The sequence below is a fragment of the Enhydra lutris genome, unplaced genomic scaffold, assembly GCF_002288905.1.
Source record: "Enhydra lutris kenyoni isolate GAN:26980312 unplaced genomic scaffold, ASM228890v2 scaffoldscaffold38, whole genome shotgun sequence".
NCBI classification, from domain to species: Eukaryota; Metazoa; Chordata; class Mammalia; order Carnivora; family Mustelidae; genus Enhydra; species Enhydra lutris.
In genome coordinates, this window is record NW_019154122.1 from 681,220 (window position 1) to 698,133 (window position 16,914).

The 16,914-nt window shown below is 47.5% G+C and overlaps 1 protein-coding gene across 1 annotated transcript in view; it reads left to right on the top strand.

Annotated features, from left to right (window-relative positions):
- The first annotated feature begins 4,181 nt into the window (after positions 1 to 4,181).
- The window catches only part of LOC111154717 (platelet activating factor acetylhydrolase 2), a 31,435-nt gene continuing 18,702 nt past the window's right edge, over positions 4,182 to 16,914 (top strand). The window contains exons 1-4 of the mRNA XM_022514577.1: positions 4,182 to 4,213; positions 11,088 to 11,228; positions 12,181 to 12,334; positions 12,891 to 12,987. Of these exons, the coding sequence (XP_022370285.1) occupies positions 11,139 to 11,228; positions 12,181 to 12,334; positions 12,891 to 12,987 (341 nt within the window). The 5' untranslated portion in view covers positions 4,182 to 4,213; positions 11,088 to 11,138. The remainder of the gene's footprint in view (positions 4,214 to 11,087; positions 11,229 to 12,180; positions 12,335 to 12,890; positions 12,988 to 16,914) is intronic.

A 16,914-nucleotide genomic window follows, 5' to 3' on the forward strand; every position in this document is an offset into this window, starting at 1 on the left:
GTTCTGTTCCTAAGCTGAATGGAAACAATTTCACAGAACATTGACATCAGTGGGACCACTATGTCTGTGATGGGTCAAGATACAATCAGGACCTTGGCACCTGGGTGGCTCAGTCAGTTACGTGGCTGACTTCAGCTCATGATCCCGGGGTCCTGGGATCGAGCCCCACATCAGGTTCCCTGTTCAACGGGGAGTCTGCTTCTCCTTCTCCTTCAGCTGCTCCCCCTGCTTGTGCTTGTTCTCTCTGTCAAATAAATAAAATCTTTTTAAAAAGATGCAAACAGGACAATTCCATAATCACCTCTGAATATAGACAAAATGAACATTGAACATTGTCCAAGCTACAAGAAACACCAACCATCCCCTATCCTGGGTAATAAAAGAGACTATTGCTTCTTACTAACGACAGCTGTCACCTTAGTGAATTCTTCCCTCCTTCTAGATAAAATTAAGATCCCCAGTCATAGAACTACCCCTAATTTTGCATAGCACCCAATCCAGAGCAAAGCCCTGCTTCCTTCAACAGTCCCTGAAATCATCTAACAAAAGCCCCAATTCCAAGTCTTTTCTGATACCCTCTTTGTGAGATGGCCCACAGTTCTCGATCATGTCTGCTTTCCCTCACTACAATGAGTACGCAATTTATTCAATTACAGCTCTGTTTCCGGTGTTCTTTTACTGCAGTGGCGTTAACACAAGTATCACCCATTGAGGGGTCATTGAGTGTAAAACATCACTGTCAGAAGTTCCAAAGTGTTGCTCACCCAAAACTAGTTGATAACGATAGGAAAAGAGTGGCTCCCTCTGGGGGATGAGCGGTTATTAACAGGGAAGGGACATGAGGAAACCATTCAAAGTACTCGAAACGTTCCACATTTCAAACTAAGTGATGATTACACCTGTTTTTTGGTTTTTTTTTTAGATTTATTTATTTGAGAGAGAGAGAGTGCCAGGACAAGGAATGGCAGAGGGAGAGGGGGAGAGAGAGAGGGAACCTCAAGCAGACTGCCCACTGAGCATGGATTCCTGACTCTCTTTGGGGGCTCAATCCCAGGAGTCCCAGATCATGGTCCAAGTCGGAACCAAGAGGTGGATACTAACCAACTGAGCCATCCAGGTGCCCCTATTTATTTATTTGAGAGAGAGAGAGAGCTTGTGTGTATGTGAGGGGGGAAGGGGCGGAGGGAGAGAAAGAGGGACAAGCCGACTCCAAGCTGAGTGCAGAGCTTAACTTGGGGTTCAATCTCATGACCCTGAGATCATGACCTCAACTGAAACCAAGAATCAGACACCCAACTGACTGTGCCATCCAGGTGTCCCAACCTACGTCAAATATTTTTTTAAAAAAGATTAAGCTGTCCACTTACTAGTAGTGCACTTTACACACTTTATTGTATATATATATATTACAGTTTGATTTTAAAAAGTATTGTCCAACAATTTTGGCAGGTAGTGCAGAGAACAGGAGATCCAAACTAGTCACTTAAATATCAAGTTAGTAACTTAGCAACAAGGAGAAGGCTGGAGTGGGATGGTAGCCAACTGGAAGGGAACCTTGGGCTGTTGGAGGGCAGGATTTATGCTGAAAGCCTGGAACATCAGCTGCTTGCTAAAAATTTAAAGCATTTGGGATGTTTATCCCCAAAAAAGACGAGACTGGAAGGAAATGCAATTGAACTCGAGCATTCTATTTTGCAACAGGAGTTTGGGCCCAAGACAGATCTTCAATGACAAAGTGACAAAGTCAGTGACAAAGGAGGCTGTGATGTCCCTGTCCCTGGGAAGCTTAAAAGGCAGTTGCCCAGCAAATACCCGCATCATAGGCTGGTCTGGGAGTAGGAGACAGAGGAATGACCCCAGCTGCTCCTTTCATGACTGGGGACTCTGGTTGATCCTTGGTGTTCTGGGCCAGGTGCACAGCACCAATTAATTAATGCCAAAGAGAGCATTCTCCGATGTGTGCTACGCTTTTCTCATTCTGCTGTCACCGCCACTAACCATAGCTTTAATTAAATCCGGGGCTTAATTACCACAGTGCAGTGCGCCGTCACTCTTTCCTGATGACTTTATCGTGGCTCCTGGAAGGATGGTGGCATTGACAGAGTCAGCAGCAGGGGTGAACCTAAAAAAGACCAAAACAGGGACTCTGGACACTTGAGGGTATGTGAGGTGGGGGTGGGTGGGGATCACCTGTAGGACTCAGCACCTGACCTCGGAGACTCACAATTTCTTGCTAAGCCCCTACATGAAAGGTGCGCACAAATATCCCAGCAACTGGCCGGGGCAGAGGTCCTTTGAGACGAGAGGAATCAGGGAAGCTTCATGGGGAGGAGCGCCTAACAGGATCAGACCGGCCACCTGGCAGCATCTAGTGGAGGGAAGAGCATGAGTGAAGGCGTGGAGGTAACAACAAAACCCAAATCCATCTCGAAAATGACGAGGAGGTGAAGGTAGCTAGAGGCAGAGCAGAAGAGAGGACATCCCTGTCAGAGTGAGCGACAATTCTGGGGAAGTAGTGGGGGGCCAGGTTGAGGAGGATCTCCAATGCCAAGCCGAGGCACGGAAACCGAAGGGACCCCATGAGAGAAAAAGCTGTTTTTTGTTTTTGTTTTTCTTCCTTTGTTCCTTTTTGGGCTTCTATTCTTGCTAGACCTGCACCCCTGCCCTACACATGCCTTATTGTATGTATGTCCTCCTTGTAAGGGACATACATACTTTGTCCCTTGTAAGGGACAAAGAGTTAATGATATCTTTGGAGCCTTCCAGCACAATAGATAATATCTAAGGAACTACTAGGCAGAGCCATCTTGTGCATATTCCAAACCCCTGGTGCTAGAAATCTCAACACCAAGACCCCTAGCTCCGAGAATGCGTGACCTGGGATGGACATCTGGACCTTGTCCTTGTTTTGACCAGTTCCTGGATGCCTGAGAGGACACGTGCATGGTACCATGATTGTCAGCAAATCCCCCAGACCCCAAGCAAAGATGAGACTCACGTTCTTTCCCTTTCTGAGTCTCCCAGACGCTTTGCCTGTATCTGCTGTTTCTATAACCTCAACAAACCTCGTTTGTTGTTGAAATTGGGACCTCGTTCGGTAGGTAGTTGGAAGGTGTTGAAAGTTTTTAAGTCGCTTGAATGATCCAAATGTCTTACAGAAGCTTACAAGACTCGAGGACGTGGCTCTACCTACCTCCTCAGGTGTCTCTCCACTCCCTCCCTCACACTCCTGTGCTCCATCCCTCCTGAATATAAGGCATTCTTCACAATCCCCTTCCTGGCTAAGTCTTATTCCCTCAACTCTCAATTTTAGTGTCTCTCTAAGATCTCTAAGAAGCTTTCTGTCACTGTTCCATTTCCCCGAAGCCTGCGCGGGTGCCTCCTTTCAGGGTTCCCACAAACCCCTCTGTTTCCCCTATTAGAGCACGTATCGCTGGTGGTGTAGTTCTTCATCTGTCGGAATCCTCCGCTAGATTGTGATTTCATTTGAGGCTAGGGACAGTATCTTGTTCACCACCGTGTCCCTAAGAACCAGCATAGGGGCTGCAAACGGATGACGGCTGAAAGGGCTGGGCTGGAGGGGGTGGGGGCAGTGATCCCTCCGGGTCCTCCCTGTTCTCTGTCGGTGAGTTTCTGAAGAAGGACAATGGAAAATCCCAAGTGTCAACAAGTATCGGTTGGTAGAAAATGTGCGCTTAACTTGAATGATCAGTTTCATATTCTCACAGAGTGCAAAGTAGGGGTAAATCAAAAAAGGATCATAACTTCCCTCAAACCCCGCACTCCCTGAGAATAAGACGAAGCCATGGGCATTTGTAGGCACGCCCGGGAATTATTTGAGGAATGGTGAGGCGGAGGGTTACTAACCGGAACTATAAACGGTAACCCTCCGCTCGAGTCTTGTAATCGTGGAGGTAACTCCTCAGACCACCAGGGGGAGGAATCGCGCGGCACCCCGAGACTTGGGCGGTATCATTCAACAATGAGGGGACGCGTGGAACTCTGGGGATTGTAGTTTTAAGGATCGCAATGCGCAATCTTGCGCGATGCACCTCGGAAGTTGTAGTTCCAGGCAGAGCGGAGGGGAGTGCTTTTAAGGGTCAATGATGAGTTCTGAAAACTACACCTACCAAAGGGCCACGGGGTTCGGAGTAGTTTCTGGTTTCGGTGGAGTTGACCTTCTCGGTTACTTCTGAGGGTTCAACTTGGCTGGGTAAGTTGGCTTGGAGAAAGCTCTTGTTCTGACCTGAGCTATCAACTGGTTTTTTCATCCTCCAGCCGGGTTTGGGGGCTACTTGTCTCAATCCCAGTAACTCCGCATTAATCCTTCATCCTTTCCTGTTTCCTCTTCAGACACTTCCAGTATCTACCCTCACCCTTAATGCTCCCACTATCATCTCGCGCCTTCACTCCCGGCGCCCCTGGAATCCCACCCTGAGCTCTGGTGGTAGGACCCAGACCCCACAGCCCCACCCGGAGCACACAACGTGACGTCCCTGAAACCTGGGCGTCTTTATGCCCCACGCCCCCCGTGTGCTTCTCTCTTCCCTTCACTTCCCGCTGTTTCATGCTAGTAGAAGAAGGGTCGCCATTCGTTCTTGTCACTGTGGAAGAGCCCTGGACTCAGCAGACCTAGGATCTGCCCGCCCTCCCGCAGCTCACTCGCTTTGTGACCTTGGATCTTGGGCAAATCAAGCAATCTCCCTGGGACTCCGTTCTTCGTTTACAAAATGGAAATGGCAATTGCTCTGTCAGTCTTAGGCTGAGGCTCTTCGGTGGAGCCAATAAGCTAATATGTGTGAAAGGGCTTTTTAAACTGTAAAGCTTCCACAAGCCAGAGAGGTTATTTTTATTAGAATTATTAATGCTCTGGAACACTCTTATCTTGGTGTGTGTGTGTGTGTGTGTGGTTTTTTTTTTTTTAATATTTTATTTATTTATTTGACAGAGATCACAGGTAGGCAGAGAGGCAGGCAGAGAGAGAGAGGAAGGGAAGCAGGCTCCCTGCTGAGCAGAGAGCCCAATGCTGGGCTGGATCCCAGGACTCTGGGATCATGACCTAAGCCAAACGCAGATGCTTTAACCCACTGAGCCCAGGCGTCCCTTTATCTTGGGTTCTTTTCTCTCTCTGCCCACTTGTTGCTCAAGCTAACCCCTTGAATGCTTGGTGTCTCCATTCTCTAAGAGCAGGATATTTCCTCACTTCCTCCAGAGACCAAAGGTCAGAGGAGCTTTAAGTCCCCAGAGAGCTTTGTCTGAAAGGAAGCCCCAGAGAAGTGCTTCTCTTGGACTTTGTCTTGAAATAGCCAGTAATGGAAAGTCCACACAGTTGGCAAAAGGGTGGCTGGTTTCTGCTCGCTGGAAACAGGATCCCGGCAGGAGATGGGACAGCTGCATTGTAGGTACTGTCCATCTCCTGGGCTCTTGTGGGCCTTTTTAGTACACTCTGATTTTTGCTGGGGTGTTTCAGACTCAAGAAGGCTGGGAGAAAGGTTCCACTTTGCCAAAGGGTTTAATACAGAAAAGATGAAAGAGACCTTGGCCCCTTGGCCAGGTATGATGAAATAGCATTGTTAATTAATTTTTAACATTTTGTGAGCACTTAAAATGTACCAAGCCTTAGGCAATATAGCACTTTTCTTATTTATGTATTTTTTCCAAGTTTTATATATTTTCTCAATTTTCTTATTTAAATTTAACTTTTGAAGTGGCTTCATTTTACTTATAAAGAACTTAGGCTTAGAGAGGGCATGCTGTAGTAATTACTGTAGTTAGAGTTACTATCTCTGGTTATAGTGCCTTCTACGTGTCAGGTGTTTTCTATTCATTATTTAATCATCGACAACCTCATGAGTGCTGTTATTTCTGCCGTATGGATAAATTCTCAGAGGCTTAGAATTTAAGGATCTTGCTCAAGATCACAGCCATTTAAGAACTGGAATTCAGACTGTCACCAAAGCCTTTCTTTTTACACTATGCCGTATAGCCTTATTTTTGGATTAAAAAAAAAGGAGAATTGAGAGGATTTAAATCAAAGCCAAGTAAAGGAGCATTTAGTGGGTCCTTACTACATAAGGAAAGCATGAGGGTAGATGGTTCGGCCTACAAAGAAGTATAAAACACAACCTTTGTATAGTATGTGTATCCAAAGAAATGAGGCATAAGTTGTGTAAAAATTAAATCAGATTCATTGAATAAGTTAATTATTGAGACCAGTTTTATGCAGGGCACTACATTAAGCCTTGTGATTGGCAGGAACATGGTTCTAGGTAGCCACGGGGATTGAACCCAGTGAAATCCATCTTCATTTCATTACCATAAAATGGTGGGCTGGAACATCGTATACTCCAGCAGGTGTTTGTTGCGTGGGTGCATCTCTGAATAAAAAGTCCTATGTGTCCTCTGGGCCAGAGGTTCTCAAACCTTGCTGGTGAGAAACATGGCAAGTTTTCAAAAACTGACCTCTGGGGGCACCTGGGTGGCTCAGTCAATAAGCGTCTGCCTTCGGCTTGGGTCATGATCCCAGGGTTCTGGGATCGTTGCTCAGCGGGGAGCCTGCTTCTCCCTCTCCCACTCCCCCTGCTTGTATTCCCTCTCTCACTGTCCCTCTCTCTGTGTCAAATAAATAAAATCTTAAAAAAACAAACAAACTGACCTCTGGGAATGAGGACCCTAAAATCTGTATCTTTGAAAGTTTCCCAGGTGACCGTGACAGTAGACTCAGGAACCTCTGAACTAGGTTCTACTTGGGCCACTTGTAGGCAAGTCACTGATTGAAAACTGCTAGAATAGGTAATTACCCAAGAGCTATCTTAAGGCAGCCGGTGATTGGTTAGCAGGTGAGGGATTCGGACAGTGCTTAGAGTGGAGAGGAGGGCAGGTGGAAGGACTTGTTAAAGCACCGAGATCCAGAGATTTCTGTGGGCCCTCATGAATGGGGCAGGCTTGCATGGGTGGAGAGACTTCTAGACAGGCACCACCATGAATTGTGTGGCTGAGCTGAGCAAAAGAAGGTAGACACACCTGGGCCGATTTCCTTGGAAAATTACATGACATTTATTAGAAAGGACTCTGGATACTGTGGGTGTGTGTCTCTTGGGCAAAATAGGATTTTCCCGTCTCCCTACTTCCTTGGGCATCAGTTAATGTGAGCCCAGAGAAAGCAGATTCATTTTTGTGTAACTCTGGCCAGTTAGCTTTAGTTTGTATTTATTTCCAAACTTAGTTAAGATTCTCCCAAAAACTTTCCAGGACTACTAGAGAGTCTAGTCCTTTCTGTTCAGCAGTTTTAAACTCCACTCATCCTGATTTCTATCCGAAGCACTCTTCTCTATATGGGATAAGACTGAAATGTCTTCACAGAAGAAGTTACTATCATTCTGGTCACCCAGTCCTGAAACCTGACTCCTCTTTGGCTCGTCCATCTCCCTTGCCTTGCCAAATCCACTCATTTGCCAGATCCGTTGTTTCTACTTTCCACTCAGTCAACAAGTACTTCCTGGATACTTCGAGAGAGCCAGGTACTATTGAGGTATTCTAAATGCATTATTTCATTTCACCTCCCTAGCAACCCTACGAGGATGGATAGTTTTCCATTGTACCCATGGGGAATCAGACTCGGTGAGATCAGAGGATCTGCCCAAAGTAAAAAACCTATGCAGCAAAGGAGCTGGGCTCAAACTTGGCTCCTTCAGACTTAATATCACTCATTTGAGGAGTAGATTCAAGCTCCTTGTCTAGCACTAGAGAGACCGCTAGCCTCCATGTCCGTTGTACCTTTTTCTTCTCCCATGTGCTTTCTTACCCCTGTGCCTTGGCTCACGCACTTTCTTCTACTTGAAAAGTCAACCTTTGCCATCTTCCTCTGCCCTCCGCTGCCAAGCTACAGAAGTGTGCTTTTTTTCTCAGAACTCCTGCATCAGATCCTCTTTTCTGCCCCTCTTTTTTGGCAGCTAGAACTCGGAGCTGCTTCATTGTCATGTGCCCTGTGTCATGCGCCCCTGCCTATGTCTTCCGTGTGTGTGCCCTCAGCAGCAAGGGGGAAAAGGTCAGGGTGTGAGACTAAGTAGCACATACTCAGCTTCTCTGGCTAGCCAGTCCACTGACTGCATCCGGACCTCAGTTCCTTCCTTCTTTTCTTTCTTTCTTTTTTAAGATTTTATTTATTTGAGAGAGGGCAAGAGAGCACAAGCAGAGGGAGAGGGAGAAGCAGGCTCCCTGCTTAGCAAGGAGCCCGATGCGGGGCTTGATCCCAGGGTCCTGGGGTCGTGACCCAAGTCTAAGGCAGATGCTTAACCCACTGAGCCACCCCAGCGCCCTGAGCTTAGTTTCTTTTTAAAAAGAACTGCATTGGGACGCCTGGGTGGCTCAGTTGGTTGGGCTGCTGCCTTTGGCTCAGGTCATGACCCTGAGTCCTGGGATTGAGTCCTGCCTTGGGCTCCTTGCTTGGCAGGGAGCCTGCTTCCTCTTCTCTCTCTGCCTGCCTCTCTGCCTGCTTGTATGTACTCTCTCTCTCTGACAAATAAAATCTTAAAAAAAAAAAAAAAAAAGAACTGCATTCTACTACTACTGAGTAGTAGAAAGAAAATCATTTGTTATATTCCTATGTTAAACAGAATGACATACAGATTTTTGGTTATTTGGGGTTTGCCATTGGACCAGACATTTGGAAGTTGGCAGCCAGGAGTTGAATGTGTGATAATAGTTCTGCTTGTGATGTGCAGCTCACTTAACTTCTGAGGACCTGTATGTAGTGGGGGTGGGGGTTGGAGATGATTGTGGCAAGGATTGATAGAAGTGGCTTATAAGGTCTCTTCTTGCCCAGACACACTTGGATTTGAACTTTCTGATCCATTCCAGAACATCTTAAAAAAAGCAGAATAGTGTAGTGACAAAAAATGTGAGTCTGGGACTCAGTGTATTGGTTTAGATGCTTTTGGTTCAGGCAATCGAAATCTAAAGTCATTTGGTTTTATCAAAAAAGGGACTTACTGACTCATGTAACTAGAAAGTCCAGAAGCCGGTCAGGTTTTTCAGGTAGTGTCTGATCTAGAGATTCTTAATGTCTTCACAGATATGACTCCATTTGTCTGATTCTCTCTGCGCTGCTGTCCTCCGTGGGTAGCTCCATCCTCGAGGTAGCAAAGCAGCTGCAACATTTCAAGGCTTCATACCTGCTTATCACTGTAGTTCAGAACAAGAAAGAACATTTCCATCTTCAACCATCAAGGTCCTGGGCTTTACTCTGAATGGACCAATTATGTTATGTGCCCACTCTTCATCCAGAGACGGACCAGGGGACACCAAGGGCTGATCGGTTCAGGTCAACTAAGGCCCAAATCTAGAAGTTAGGGAAGGGGTGTCAGACCCACCCAAGCCACAGGGATACTGCATAGGAGGGCAGGATAGAATGGATATGGAGAAGTTTGGCCATATTCTCCACTGTTAACAGCCACATTGCCCCTGATCAAATTCTGGCTCTGTTAGCTAGATGTTCTTGGAGAAGTTACCGAACTTTGCCAAGCATTGGTTTCCTCATCTCAGTTTTTCAATTAATGATGTATTAAAGAACATAATGTAATTCCTGGGACTCCGTAAGTGTCGTGAGGATGATGATGCTGGGGATGATTAGATTGAAGAGGGAGAGAGCAACGGCATTGACCCCAATTTAGGGAGCAGCCGAGTTATAGGAATGTTTGCTAGTTAGGAACACGCACACCTGCTTGATGAGGCTGCTGCCTGATCTGCTGCCTCATCCTGCTCTTCTCCATCTCTGCCCTTCTGTCCTGTGTAGGAATGCTTTCCTTCCTCTCCCCTGCCTCTAAATCTACCTCAAGGCACAGCCCAAGTGCTACTTTTTTTTTTTTAAAGATTTTATTTTTTTGATAGAGACCTCACAAGCAGGCAGAGAGAGGGAAGGAAGCAGGCTCCCCGCTGAGCAGAGAGCCCGATGCGGGGCTCAATCCCAGGACCCTGAGATCATGACCTGAGACGAAGGCAGAGGCTTAACCCACTGAGCCACCGGGGTACCCTCCAAGTGCTACTTTTATAGTAGTTTGGGTCTGTGTTTGTGTAGACAGGTAACTGAGTCTCCCCCATGAGCAGGATCAGTAGATCCAAGTAGACCTAAGAGCTTAGGTCTGGATTAGACAGACCTGGTTTTGCGGCCGGGAAGCAGGATCACATGGGAGAGTTATTCAGCCAGTTTCCTCATCTGTAAACAGGGTCTTCACAGGCCCTTCTTCAGAGAGTTGTGGAGAGAATGAAATAACGTACTGTATGGAAGGAGCTTAGCTTAGTGCTGACACAGAGCGAGTAATGCACCTTATCCTGGCCTCATGAGGTCACAGTCTGGGTTACAGTCTCTGAAGAAGTTACTGCCATGCTGGGCACGTGGTAGGTGCTAAGTAAACACTTGGCAGTGGGTTTTGTTGTTGTTGTTTTTTTAAGAATTTTTATTTATTTGAGAGCTAGAGTGCGAGTGAGGGGAGGGACCGGGGAGAGGGAGAGAATCTTATTTATTTATTTATTTGACAGACAGAGATCACAAGTAGGCAGAGAGGGAGGCAGAGAGGGAGGGGGAAAAGCAGGTTCCTCGCTGAGCAGAGAGCCAGATGTAGGGCTCGATCCCAGGACTCTGGGATCATGACCTGAGCTGAAGGCAGAGGCTTTAACCCAGTGAGCCACCCAGGTGCCCCGAGGGAGAGAATTTAAGCAGACTCCCTGCTGAGTGTGGAGCCTGACACGAGGCTTAATCTCATGACCCTGGGACTATGACCTGAGCTGAAACCAAGAGTCGGACCCTCCCGTGACTGAGCCACCCAGGCGTCCCTTTGCGAGTAGGTTTTGGGGAGCATGGGGGCTCTTTTTCCCCAACTGTCCATTCACCCTGCTCCTAGCAACAACAAAGCAGCCCTTAAACCTTGGCAAAGTCAATGTAGCAAAGTAGATGACGTGGAAGACGGAGTGAGTCCCTGGCAGGGAGATGGGGTGATAAGGAGCATGGGACACGGGTGACAGATAACACATAGAAGCAACAGGAAGCTAAAAGGAAACCAGCAAGAGGCTGTTCTGTGTTCCGCCCTCAGCCATCAAGTCCGGCTCTGCCCAGGTCGTTGTTTGTTTCAACTGGTGATAAAATGGGGGTGAACCAGTCCGTGGGCTTCCCGCCTGTCACAGGACCCCACCTCGTGGGCTGCGGGGATGTGATGGAGGGACAGGGTCGCCAGGTAAGTGCTTCAGGTCCATCACCTCACATCTCCCCCGCAGCTTCTGTGCCCTGTCAGTAGCCAACCTAACAGGTGTGGTTCTCTGAGTTAGAGCTGGATTTGCTGATAGAGCCCCCAGGTCTGTCTTTCCTGACCTTTTTCTTTCTCTTTCCCATTAGAAACCTCTCAGTAGCCAGAGATGGATTCTTTTGCCATCTAGGAGGAAGGCAGGGGCTCCAGCTCCAAAGGCAGCTCTCAGATCCCCTGCCCAGTCTTGAGAGCAGATGCCCAATCTGGAAAGGTTTCCAGTCTCGTCCCAACCTGAGGGTGTGAGGGGGGAGCAGTGGACCGTGTGCTTGTTGGCCTTTTACTCTCCAAACTGGGTAGGAAGACCTGCTCCTCCTCCTCTTCTCCTACCTTTATCCATTTTCCCTCCTGCTTTGGTTCTGGACTTTCCCTCCACCAGTTCCCAAGTGCTTCTCTGCCGGCCCTTGGACTCCCCCTCTCCCTTGTGAGAGGCACATACTTCCTGTTGACCTGTCACCCACTCCCATGTGAAATGAGTGTGTTGCTGCTTCCTAAGGGCCAGCCTCGAGAACGGGTCTGGGTGACCTCAGATGCTGCCCCACCAGCATGAGGGCTAATCTCATTCCCAGGGCTCCTCCAGGCCTGGGCTCAGGGCCAGATTTAAATCTCTCTGATCCAAGCACTGAAAATATTTCAGTGCCCCCCAGATGTCATTGAAAATACAGTCGGCTGTTTGAAATAACATAAGCCTTACATGTATGCTAAAAATAAAATTGCTGCTTTCCGGATTTTCTGGATGTAAAATTCAGGTATATGAACGGACGCTTAAGTGCCCCATTTTGCTGGCTTGCTTTGCTGGTAGCCCACATACCCCGAGTGTGCCTGTTGAGAAATCTTACCAGGCTTGGGTTCTTGCTCTGAGCAGTTGCTCTCTTCTTTCCTACAGGGAAGTTTCTTTCGACTCTTCTACCCCTGCCAAGAGGCAGAAGAGACCCCAGAGCAGCCGCTTTGGATTCCCCGCTATGAGTACTGCATGGGCCTGGCCAATTACCTGCGCTTTAACAAGCGCTGGGGGGGGTTGCTGTTCAGCTTGGCTGTGGGTAAGTGCTCCCCCCGCCACTCCACATTCCCAGCTTTTTAGTTCTGTTCCTGGGAGATCCCTAGGCAGGCACAGTAAAGCTGGCATCGTCCAGCCCTCTTGTAGTGGGACATGCGTGAGCTGGTGTGGTGTGGAGAGTTAGGAGAGGATTACATACATTGGTTACAGAGCTATGTTGTCCTGGGTTCAAATCCACACTTCATCATTGAAAGTTTCTCCTTAGCTCTCCTCTCTCTGGGTAAAGGCACGTTGAATCATCCACTTCCCCCAAAGGCCCCACCATGAGGAACGCTAGTCAACTGCCTTGGCATCTCAGGGGTTTACCCCATAGTTGTTTGGTACTTCTTTGCATTTATCTTCCCATATTCTATCATATTTGTACTTTCTAAGGAAGAAAGGGGGAAAGTAAAGGTGATTGATTGTCCTGGACTGCTCAGGGGTAAAAGGTGCTTCTCCAGTGTGGAGGGCACATGTCCCCACCCATGCCTTTGCCCAGACTACCCCTGGGATTCCGGCTTCAGGGCAGCCGGAGATAATATAGGACCTGTCTCTGCTAGGATCTTGTCGCCTGCCTGTTAGCTGGAATGGCCCCTTTAAGACAAAGGACTCCGGATACCCTCTGATCATCTTCTCCCATGGCATGGGAGCCTTCAGGTAAGAGCTTCTGTCCCTCAGACCTTGTCATAGCCCTTAACTCATGGCAGCTGCTGAGTCTTCACTTACTCTCAGAGGGCAGAGAGACAGACATTTCCATCTGCCAGCACTGGGTCCACCATCCCATGAAGGCCGTCCCTAAGCCTCTGTCACCTGGTGGGGTCTTTCCAGGGTCTTCCCATCCTTCATGTCTCATGTTCCTGCATGGATAAATGAATAAGCAGACCTAATTGATTACATGTTTATATTATATTTAAAAATAAAAAAACATTTATAAATAAATACTTCTAGCTCTCTTCCCATATAAACAGCACAGAGTCTTAGAAGGAGCTGGAGTATTACAGCCAGACTCGTTCCCTCAGTGCCTGTGGAGGAACAGCTCTGCCATGGCGCCAACGTAGTGGTGACACGGGCCCACTCCCTGCACGCCTGCAGTGCAGGGCCCAACCTGGGAGGCTGTACCCCATGGGAGCACAGGACAGCCGTATAACTCTTGGGGCCTAGATATCCTCTGCGTGGTGTGTGAGGGTTCAGTTAGGCTGGCACCTAGCAAGCGTGTACACACAGTGCTCGCTCTCTGCGTGGAGGACACAGGCTGGGGAACTGTAAGGTCTCTTTTACCAGACTTCGGGAAACTCTGCCTGATGTTTGTAAGGCGGTATCCATTCAGAAGTCTTCCTGTGGAGACTGATTTCCCCACCTTGCTGTGTTATGTAGCTTTTTTTTTTTTTTTTAAAGATTATTTATTTGACAGGGATCACAAGTAGGCAGAGAGGCCGGCAGAGAGAGAGGGGGGAAGCAGGCTCCCTGCTGAGCAGAGAGCCCGATGTGGGGCTTGATCCCAGGACCCTGAGACCACGACCCTTGCCGAAGGCAGAGGCCTAACCCACTGAGCCACCCAGGCGCCCCTGTGTTAAGTAGCTTAATAACCATAATTCATATGTTGCTGTTTAACTTTGTGACTATTCTGTCTCTATGTTTATTATCAACATGTAAGTCTAGTTTATATCCTAGAGTGTCACACGTCGTAAATGTGTTTGTTTTTGCCTTCCCACTCCCCAAACCATTGTCCACACTGTAGCCAGGGAGATCTGTTTGTTTTGTTTTTTATTTTTATTTATTTAATTTTTAAATTTTTTTTTAAAGATTTTATTTATTTATTTGGCAGACAGAGATCACAAGTAGGCAGAGAGGCAGGCAGAGAGAGAGAGAGGAGGAAGCAGGCTCCCCGCTGAGGTGAGAGCCCGATGTGGGGCTTGATCCCAGGACCCTGGGATCATGACCTGAGCCGAAGGCAGAGGCTTTAACCCACTGAGCCACCCAGGCGCCCCTATTTTTTAATTTTTAAAAAAGATTTTATGTATTTATTTGACAGAGAGAGAGACAGTAAGAGAGGGAACACAAGCAGGGGAGCAGGGAGAGGGAGAAGCAGGCTCCCCACTGAGCAGCGACCCTGATGCAGGGCTCGATCCCAGGGCCATGGGATCATAACCTGAGCCGAAGGCAAGCACTTTAACAACTAAGCCACCCGGGGGGTCCCTTGTTTTGTTTTTTAAAGATTTATCCATTTATGTGAGAGAGAGGGAGACTGAGCATGAGCAGGGGAGGGGCAGAGGGAGAGGGAGCGAGAGAATCTCAAGCAGGCTCCCTGCTGAATGTGGACCCCGACATGGGGCTTGATCCCAGGACCCTGAAATCCTGACCTGAGCTCAACCAGCTGAGCCATCCAGGCGCTCTGAGAGAGATCTGTTTTTTGTTTTTTGGTTTTTTTTTTTTAAAGATTTTATTTATTTATTTGACAAGTAGGCAGAGAAGCAGGCAGAGGGAGAGGAGGATGCAGGCTCCCTGCTGAGCAGAGAGCCCGCTGTGGGGCTTGATCCCAGGACTCTGGGATCGTGACCTGAGCCTAAGGCAGAGGCTTTAACCCACTGAGCCACTCAGGCGCTACCCTAGGGAGATCTGTTTTAAAAGCAAATATGACCTTTAATTGCAATACCTAGAGCAGTGCTTGGCAGATAGTAGGTGCTCAGTAAATAGTTGTTGAATAAATGAATGAATATCGCTTCCCTACTTCGTCTCTACAGTAGCCCTTTGAACTTAATTTCAACTCCTGTCAGGGTCGTAGCTGAATTTATGTCCCAGATAGTTTCCAGCCTTGTTTCTTACTACTTGCCCCACTCCAGCTCTCTTAGACACACTGACCTTCTTTCACTTACATAAAGGCACTACGTTATTTTCTGCTTCAGATTTTTATCTGTTCTGTGCTTTGTGGCTGTTCCCTTTGCCTGGAATATTTGCTGTTCTGCTCCTCTCTTCCTCCTGTGCTCCCCACCCCTTCATCTTTGCCTGGCTAATTCCAGATCTCCCTCAAGGTCTTAGTTTGGATGTGGCTTTCTTAGGGAAACCCATCCTGACCCCTGTATTATATTAGTTAAAGTTTTCCCATAATGTGCTTTCTTTTTATTTTTATTATTTTTTTAAATTTTTAAAAAGATTTTATTTATTTATTTGACAGAGAGGGATCACAAGTAGGCAGAGGGAGGGTGGGGAAGCAGGCTCCCTGCCGAGCAGAGAGCTGGATGTGGGGCTCGATCCCAGGACCCTGAGATATGACCTGAGCCGAAGGCAGAGGCTTAACCCACTGAGCCACCCAGGTGTCTGCATAATGTGCTTTCATAAGATAACCTGTACTTTCCAGTACTTAACACAATTGTAGTGAATGAATTACACGTGATTATTCTTTAAGGTCTGTCTTTCCTACTAGATTGTAAGCTCCATGAAGGCAGGAACCATATCTGTCTTCTCTCTCTCCCGGTACCTAGGACAATACCTGGAAAGTAGTAGTTTCCCAATGAATATTTATTAAGTGAATGCAAGGGCTATGTTTTGCTAGGTTTTCATTCATTTAGCAAGTACATGGCATAAGAAGAAGGTGAGTCCTCTGGAGATAAGTCAAGGAATTGCATCCACTTGGGGAGCCCGAACATGGTCTCTCGTAACTGTAGCCCGTGGCAGGAGAGTAAATGCAGAGATGAGGCCGTAAGGCAAGTGGATGGTTTTCAGTGTCGCTTTCTTATTCAGTAAATTTAGTACCTGCCATTTGCTGGGCCTGTGCTGGGGTTGTTTACTCATTAGTGAGTAAGATAGAGTCCCTTCCGTCAGAAGGACTGTAGTCTAGCAGGAAAAAGAAGTCAGAAACATTCTCTCCTAAGCTCACAGGTATTTTATACAGAGAGCAGGTGAGCATATGACTTTGGAGAGTGGTCTTTTAAGAATCTGTATTGAGACTTCGCACGTCAATCGACCTGGGTGACCCAGTTATAAATATTCTTCATTCGTCAGAATGAAACTCCAAGCCAAAGGGCAGGGAGGGAAAGGGACCTGGTTTCCTCCTGTTGCATAAGTGGTTAATTCAGGATCTGAAATCCCTCCAGACCTATGTGTTCCCACCCCAGGGAGCAGTATGTGCATTTAAACGTTCCCTGCTTGCAATGTGCTATTGTTCCTTTGGTTTCCACACAGTCCTGTGAGGTAGGCGGTGGGGGTGTGTATCTTGCAGATGACCAAACAGGCTCTGAAGGGCGGGCTTGCTGAAGGTTACACAGTCTGAACTGGGAAGGGATCAGAGATCTCTCTGGGTCTGCCTCCCTTGGAAAAGTGAGGGTGAAAGGAAATGTAATGTCTGTGCTTCCTGACTTTTCTGAATCAGTTAAGATCCAGGCAAATTGTAATAATAGAAAAACCACCAAGAGTAGTGGCCTAAGCAATAGGAAATGTGTTTCTTGCTCAGCTCAAAGAAAGCTAGTGGTAGACAGAGATGATATGATACTTCCACAGAGTTACCGGAGAACCAGACTTCTTTTATCATGCTCTGCCCCATGTGGCTTCCATTTCTAAGGCTGTCTAATGATGTCAGGGGGCTGCTGT